Source organism: Penaeus japonicus, unplaced genomic scaffold (genome assembly GCF_977035675.1).
Source record: "Penaeus japonicus unplaced genomic scaffold, GWHDUDI00000001_assembly GWHDUDI00000021, whole genome shotgun sequence".
In the NCBI taxonomy this organism is placed as follows: domain Eukaryota; kingdom Metazoa; phylum Arthropoda; class Malacostraca; order Decapoda; family Penaeidae; genus Penaeus; species Penaeus japonicus.
In genome coordinates, this window is record NW_028234423.1 from 20,776,335 (window position 1) to 20,786,334 (window position 10,000).

Below are 10,000 nucleotides of genomic sequence, written 5' to 3' on the forward strand. Positions count from 1 at the left end.
TGAAAGAGGAATCAATAAAGCATGGCTTTTGATTTGAATCGTCGCTCTCACCCCCAGGACTTCACCAAGGAGCCTGCACGTCCTGTTCAACATGCACGACTGGAACAACGGGCCGACTCGCATCATCAGGAGAGCTGTTGATCGCATTGTCGTTCACCCGAATTACAACACCAACACGGTGAGTCACACGATCCTTGGGTGGGTGGGAGGGGGCAGGGGGCAGTGCAACTTTAAAACCAGGTTGATTTTGTTACAATGTTTTCTTTATGAGCTAAAATGTCTAATTGCATGAATGTCAAAATACTCGATATACAATACAAAAATGGTTGAATGAGAGACGAGACATTGTTTCCTCTGGCGCCTGATCGCACGCCTTCCCGCAGCTGAACAATGACATCGCTCTGGTGCACATCGCAGACGCGGTCAGCTTCACCAACTGGCCTGGAATCAAACCCGTGTGCATGCCTCCCCTGGACGCAGACTACACCGGCAGAGACGCGACCGCCACCGGCTGGGGAACCACTTCCTCAGGTGCGTCCAAGAGCCAAAGGAAATGGAGAATTGCGGATTAAGAGTCAGCAGGATATCCTTTGTTCCCTCCCCGGGGGGATTCTATCTTGTCCTCTAATTGAGTCCGGGAAAAGAGTGTGTGGACATTTTCATTGGCATTTCCATTCCCTACTTCTCTGCAGGAGGGACGCAGCCTGAGGCCGCCAGGGAGGTGACCATACCCATCACGACGCAGAGCGAGTGCCAGGCCGTGTATGGCAGCTCTATCACTCAGAACATGATCTGTGCCGGCTTGATTCAAGGCGGGAAGGACTCTTGCCAGGTAGACTGTCTTTCTGAAATTCACATTGAACATTTCACACTAGAATTTCTTTGTGAATTCAGTCACTAACTCTAAACTTTAACACTGACAATCCACAATGGCCCTAGCTGTCTTTATCATTATCCTATTAAAAGACAAAATGGAAATGAAATCTCGTCTATAACAACGCAGACGATCTACGAACAGTGCCAAGTTAGCCTACATTCCTTTCTTTCCCTTTGAGTATTCCTAAGGCACAAAAGCAGCGAGCACACACGCCAGACCCATCACTCTCAGATCCTATCACTTCCTTCAGGGTGACAGCGGCGGCCCTCTGACAGTCGAGGAGACAGACGGACGCCACTACCTCGCCGGGGTCGTCAGCTGGGGCTCAGGGTGCGCGAGTCCAGGCAGATATGGAGTCTACACGGATCTGCCAAGTAAGGAATGCTCTGAGAGTTTAGGAATGTTAATCTCGGCGACACGTTAGTGTTAGTAAGTTTACTATTAATTCACAACAGAAGCGACTAGTCAGTAATATGCCGTGGCTGAGATTGCATAGAGACTGGCAGCTTTACTGCACCAGTTACAGGCCTTTTCAGTGTCGTCTTTTATTTTCTTAAAGTAGGAAATTAATCTGAGGAAAGATCTAGTATACTAGATGTTTACTATTTCATAATATATGCAGGGTCTGATTATTTTAAGGGAATGTAACCCAATAGGAAATGTATTGTAATGATTTAAAAATCATATTCAGAAGTAAAAATTCCTGAAAAACAATTAAAGATAACGGCATAGAAGATAACGATTATGAAAAGCGTCTATCTGATGATAGAAAAAGATCTGACAAAACACAAACTTCGTAATGATCTCACATTTAATGACTCCAATATTATTATTTTGCAGACTATATCAACTGGATCAACAGCATCGCTACGACGGGAAAATATTGCGGACTTTGACAGACGTTGCCACTTCTGATAAATGGCTTTGGAATTTGAACATACAAACCAACAACACTTACCATCTGTCGCCCATGACAATTCAAATTATAATATTGGGTTTAAGATTACTGGTAATCTTCATGCAGAAATCTCCATATGAAAATAATCTACCAAAGCCAAATGTACTGGTTGAATGAATTAAATATGAGAAAAAGACTCATTTTACCTTCAGCATGTTATTTTCCTTACCCACCTAACATTAACATAGCATAGGCTTCGGAAACCTAATGTAGCTTTGAATGGGATCTCAAACAGATCTGTTTACTCCCTCAAAACATTGCCAAGGGTGTTTTTAAGCCTGTTCAGACGCATCGATTTTTGACCGTCCGCCGTATACAGTACGAGGCCGTTTTTTCAAATAACCAATGATATCAAAGTTGCATTTTACCTCCAGCTTAGTTTTAAAATAATTCTACATCACGACACTGTTTTTTTCTGATAGGAATGATTATTAGAGTAGTTTGAATTTACAAGGCCTAATTTCAACTTGAATTGGGATTCCAAATAGAAAATAGTTCAAGGCCCTTGTCGCTGGGTCTCTCTACATGATAATTTGTAAAGAGTGTTTTAGTTTAGACTTATCTTGTTATAGTTCCTTTATCATTCCCTTTATTAGCTTCTACAAAACCCCTAAATTTCAAACAGGTTTGATTTTATTCTTAGAATACCTAACAACGGACATATATATTTTTTTCTAATACCAATGTTTCCTTGAGGTGTTTCTCAGCATAGAGTTTTCACATCATCACGCCTATTTTTTCAACGAAAAACAAACATGCTTTGTAATTTACAGCAAAATAGATAAACGGTCTGCTGTCGGCAGATTACTTATTTTAATACTTTATATACCACCTTGGCAAACTGCTCAAGCGTGGGCAAGCTTTGATACATTTGGTGCTTAGTCATAACAATATATGGTAATGTTACATTACAAAAGTCGGTTTTAACATGATTATACCATCTAGCACATAAGTTGAGAAAATATAGTCACACAGCTCTTCATCTATGCATGTACCTTCCCAGCAATTGCTCAAGCGTGGACATGCAATGTTGCACTTGATATGCGGTCAAAATATTAAATTACATTCCGAGTTTAGGATATAGTGTAAGTATATCTTCTAGTACATCAGATGATATGAAAAAGATACATATCTCTGCGTACCTCATGTTAGGTGGTCGAAAAGGCTGTATTACATTGCACTCTGAGACACAATGCACAAGTGTTCGCTTGTGTTCTTCATTGCAAAGTTTACACTTAGTATCTTCCACATCACATGTTGCACTGAACTGCTGGCACAGTCTGTATTGAAGCCTGATTCTTGCGATCACAGCATGACATTGTCTTGTTCCAATCTTATATGATTGGTCGGAAATTGGTCATAATGCTTTATGCAACAGTTTTCAGGTCTTTGAGAGTTTATTAGTTCACTCAAGTCCTCCTTGTTGGAGGTCCTAATTGTGTGTGAATTTTAGCAGGAGGTATTCCAAGGCCTATATCCACACTCTGTTTATCACATGCGGATCTCGCTAGGCGATCAGCATAGCCATGCTTTGGGATTCCAACATACGCTGGATGCTGAAATGCGGGATTCCATCCGTGGAGTTTATAACTAACCATACAGCATCGTATGAAAAATATTTAACGCCTGGTGTATATAACTGTACACATAAAGCAAGGTTAGACATAATTCGAGATTCGCACAATATTCGATCGACTGCACTGAAAGACAAAAGATTCAGAAACGACCAAGCCAAATAGAAAATCAAATAACTTTGTGACAGCATTTCTGCTGATTGTTTCGCCAGATAAATTAGTTAACGAAAGGATCCACCTTTCGTTTCTAGCCACGAGGGTCCCTCCTAGCGAGCCACCAGACAGGTGCATTTCCCACTTCAACTTCCTCACGTAATCCCGCGGTCTCCTCTATCCAGGGTTGTTTCTAAAAGTGACATCCTGGTGGGCGGGATCATCCTTAGGGAGTCTAGCCCAAGTGTCCATGAACAGATCCTGGATTGTGTAGGAAACAGACAGACAGTGTGACAGAGAAAGGTTGTCCGCAACTTGTTTTAACTCTTCTCTTGCTCTTGAGTTCTTATGACCAAAATCACTACAATTAAGAAGAGCTTTTAAAGATGTAGAAAGCATTTGAAATCTAGATAAATTCTCAAAAGCAAAGTTACTACAACCACCACCACCACACCTACTACAACCACCACCACCACACCTACTACAACCACCACCACCACACCTACTACAACCACCACCACCACACCTACTACAACCACCACCACCACACCTACTACAACCACCACCACCACACCTACTACAACCACCACCACCACACCTACTACAACCACCACCACCACACCTACTACAACCACCACCACCACACCTACTACAACCACCACCACCACACCTACTACAACCACCACCACCACACCTACTACAACCACCACCACCACACCTACTACAACCACCACCACCACACCTACTACAACCACCACCACCACACCTACTACAACCACCACCACCACACCTACTACAACCACCACCACCACACCTACTACAACCACCACCACCACACCTACTACAACCACCACCACCACACCTACTACAACCACCACCACCACACCTACTACAACCACCACCACCACACCTACTACAACCACCACCACCACACCTACTACAACCACCACCACCACACCTACTACAACCACCACCACCACACCTACTACAACCACCACCACCACACCTACTACAACCACCACCACCACACCTACCACAACCACCATCACCACACCTACCCACCACAACCACACCTACCACAACCACCACTATCACCACCCCTACCCCCCACCACCACCACCACCCCTCAACATCACAACCACACCTACCGCAACCACCACAACCACACCTACCACAACCACCACTATCACCACACCTACTACAACCACCACCACCACACCTACTACAACCACCACCACCACACCTACTACAACCACCACCACCACACCTACTACAACCACCACCACCACACCTACTACAACCACCACCACCACACCTACTACAACCACCACCACCACACCTACTACAACCACCACCACCACACCTACTACAACCACCACCACCACACCTACTACAACCACCACCACCACACCTACTACAACCACCACCACCACACCTACTACAACCACCACCACCACACCTACTACAACCACCACCACCACACCTACTACAACCACCACCACCACACCTACTACAACTACTACTACCACACCTACTACAACTACTACCACCACACCTACTACAACTATCACAACTACTACAACTACCACCACCACACCTACTACAACCACCACCACCACACCTACTACAACTACCACTACCACACCTACTACAACTACTACCACCACACCTACTACAACTATCACAACTACTACAACTACCACCACCACACCTACTACAACCACCACCACCACACCTACTACAACTACCACACCTACTACAACTACCATCACTACACCTACTACAACCACCACCACCACACCTACTACAACCACCACCACCACACCTACTACAACCACCACCACCACACCTACTACAACCACCACCACCACACCTACTACAACCACCACCACCACACCTACTACAACCACCACCACCACACCTACTACAACCACCACCACCACACCTACTACAACCACCACCACCACACCTACTACAACCACCACCACCACACCTACTACAACCACCACCACCACACCTACTACAACCACCACCACCACACCTACTACAACCACCACCACCACACCTACTACAACCACCACCACCACACCTACTACAACCACCACCACCACACCTACTACAACCACCACCACCACACCTACTACAACCACCACCACCACACCTACTACAACCACCACCACCACACCTACTACAACCACCACCACCACACCTACTACAACCACCACCACCACACCTACTACAACCACCACCACCACACCTACTACAACCACCACCACCACACCTACTACAACCACCACCACCACACCTACTACAACCACCACCACCACACCTACTACAACCACCACCACCACACCTACTACAACCACCACCACCACACCTACTACAACCACCACCACCACACCTACTACAACCACCACCACCACACCTACTACAACCACCACCACCACACCTACTACAACCACCACCACCACACCTACTACAACCACCACCACCACACCTACTACAACCACCACCACCACACCTACTACAACCACCACCACCACACCTACTACAACCACCACCACCACACCTACTACAACCACCACCACCACACCTACTACAACCACCACCACCACACCTACTACAACCACCACCACCACACCTACTACAACCACCACCACCACACCTACTACAACCACCACCACCACACCTACTACAACCACCACCACCACACCTACTACAACCACCACCACCACACCTACTACAACCACCACCACCACACCTACTACAACCACCACCACCACACCTACTACAACCACCACCACCACACCTACTACAACCACCACCACCACACCTACTACAACCACCACCACCACACCTACTACAACCACCACCACCACACCTACTACAACCACCACCACCACACCTACTACAACCACCACCACCACACCTACTACAACCACCACCACCACACCTACTACAACCACCACCACCACACCTACTACAACCACCACCACCACACCTACTACAACCACCACCACCACACCTACTACAACCACCACCACCACACCTACTACAACCACCACCACCACACCTACTACAACCACCACCACCACACCTACTACAACCACCACCACCACACCTACTACAACCACCACCACCACACCTACTACAACCACCACCACCACACCTACTACAACCACCACCACCACACCTACTACAACCACCACCACCACACCTACTACAACCACCACCACCACACCTACTACAACCACCACCACCACACCTACTACAACCACCACCACCACACCTACTACAACCACCACCACCACACCTACTACAACCACCACCACCACACCTACTACAACCACCACCACCACACCTACTACAACCACCACCACCACACCTACTACAACCACCACCACCACACCTACTACAACCACCACCACCACACCTACTACAACCACCACCACCACACCTACTACAACCACCACCACCACACCTACTACAACCACCACCACCACACCTACTACAACCACCACCACCACACCTACTACAACCACCACCACCACACCTACTACAACCACCACCACCACACCTACTACAACCACCACCACCACACCTACTACAACCACCACCACCACACCTACTACAACCACCACCACCACACCTACTACAACCACCACCACCACACCTACTACAACCACCACCACCACACCTACTACAACCACCACCACCACACCTACTACAACCACCACCACCACACCTACTACAACCACCACCACCACACCTACTACAACCACCACCACCACACCTACTACAACCACCACCACCACACCTACTACAACCACCACCACCACACCTACTACAACCACCACCACCACACCTACTACAACCACCACCACCACACCTACTACAACCACCACCACCACACCTACTACAACCACCACCACCACACCTACTACAACCACCACCACCACACCTACTACAACCACCACCACCACACCTACTACAACCACCACCACCACACCTACTACAACCACCACCACCACACCTACTACAACCACCACCACCACACCTACTACAACCACCACCACCACACCTACTACAACCACCACCACCACACCTACTACAACCACCACCACCACACCTACTACAACCACCACCACCACACCTACTACAACCACCACCACCACACCTACTACAACCACCACCACCACACCTACTACAACCACCACCACCACACCTACTACAACCACCACCACCACACCTACTACAACCACCACCACCACACCTACTACAACCACCACCACCACACCTACTACAACCACCACCACCACACCTACTACAACCACCACCACCACACCTACTACAACCACCACCACCACACCTACTACAACCACCACCACCACACCTACTACAACCACCACCACCACACCTACTACAACCACCACCACCACACCTACTACAACCACCACCACCACACCTACTACAACCACCACCACCACACCTACTACAACCACCACCACCACACCTACTACAACCACCACCACCACACCTACTACAACCACCACCACCACACCTACTACAACCACCACCACCACACCTACTACAACCACCACCACCACACCTACTACAACCACCACCACCACACCTACTACAACCACCACCACCACACCTACTACAACCACCACCACCACACCTACTACAACCACCACCACCACACCTACTACAACCACCACCACCACACCTACTACAACCACCACCACCACACCTACTACAACCACCACCACCACACCTACTACAACCACCACCACCACACCTACTACAACCACCACCACCACACCTACTACAACCACCACCACCACACCTACTACAACCACCACCACCACACCTACTACAACCACCACCACCACACCTACTACAACCACCACCACCACACCTACTACAACCACCACCACCACACCTACTACAACCACCACCACCACACCTACTACAACCACCACCACCACACCTACTACAACCACCACCACCACACCTACTACAACCACCACCACCACACCTACTACAACCACCACCACCACACCTACTACAACCACCACCACCACACCTACTACAACCACCACCACCACACCTACTACAACCACCACCACCACACCTACTACAACCACCACCACCACACCTACTACAACCACCACCACCACACCTACTACAACCACCACCACCACACCTACTACAACCACCACCACCACACCTACTACAACCACCACCACCACACCTACTACAACCACCACCACCACACCTACTACAACCACCACCACCACACCTACTACAACCACCACCACCACACCTACTACCACCACCACCACCACAAGTACAACCACCACCACCATCACAAGTACAAGCACCACCACCACAAGTACAAGCACCACCACCACCACCACCACCACCACCACCACCACCACCACCACCACCATCACAAGTACAAGCACCACCACCACCACAAGCACAAGTACAAGCACCACCACCATCACAAGTACAAGCACCACCACCACACCTACTACAACTACTACCACCACACCTACTACAACTATCACAACTACTACAACTACCACCACCACACCTACTACAACCACCACCACCACACCTACTACAACTACCACACCTACTACAACTACCACTACCACACCTACTACAACTATCACCACCACACCTACTACAACTACCACTGCAACTACCACACCTACTACAACCACCACCACCACACCTACTACAACTACCACTACGACGACCACCACTAACACCACTACAACGACAACTACGACCACTACTACCACAACTACGACCACTGCTACTTCGGTCACAACTTTAGATCCAAACATGCTCGCGTGCCGTAAGTATAGTCAACACTGCTGAGAGAAACATAATCATAAAGATTAAGAAATACAAAAACAAACAAATAAAAAGGTAATATAAAAGCTGCCTCGTAAACCAAAGTGAATCATAGATGTGAAAAAACTTTCACCAAACGAGACGTAGACTCGTAAATGCCTCCCCGTCGCCCCAGGATGTGGCGTGCCGAACAGGAGCCCAGTGGGGGCGGCACCGAGAACGGGGGTGAAGAGTCCCCTTGGTCGGGGGCTTCGGCTTCGGGGGTCAGACAGGCCCTTCTGCGGAGGCTCCACCTCAACAACATGGATCATACTGCCGCCCACTGCTCTTTGGGTTTGGTTTGGAACCTCGCTTTGCGTTTGCTTCTGTGACTCTCTGTCTTTCTGGCATTTACTTATTATTTAAGTTTCTTTGTTTGGAATTTCAAAGAGGAATCAAAAAAGCAGGGTTTTTTTAAAATTTCCTCGTCCACCCCCAGGACTTCACCAAAAGCCTGCACGCCTGTTCAACATGCACGACTGGAACAACGGCCGACTCGATCATAGGAGACTGTTTGCATTGTCTTTC

At 48.3% G+C, this 10,000-nt stretch overlaps 1 protein-coding gene across 1 annotated transcript in view; it reads left to right on the forward strand.

The window, feature by feature from the left end:
* LOC122256330 (uncharacterized) overlaps window positions 1-1,980 on the forward strand; it is a 4,592-nt gene extending 2,612 nt beyond the window's left edge. Inside the window, exons 8-12 of the mRNA XM_086548538.1 lie at window positions 58-178; window positions 384-531; window positions 693-832; window positions 1,128-1,251; window positions 1,718-1,980. Coding sequence (XP_086404664.1) covers window positions 58-178; window positions 384-531; window positions 693-832; window positions 1,128-1,251; window positions 1,718-1,773 — 589 coding nt within the window. The 3' untranslated portion in view covers window positions 1,774-1,980. The remainder of the gene's footprint in view (window positions 1-57; window positions 179-383; window positions 532-692; window positions 833-1,127; window positions 1,252-1,717) is intronic.
* The last annotated feature ends 8,020 nt before the right edge of the window (window positions 1,981-10,000 follow it).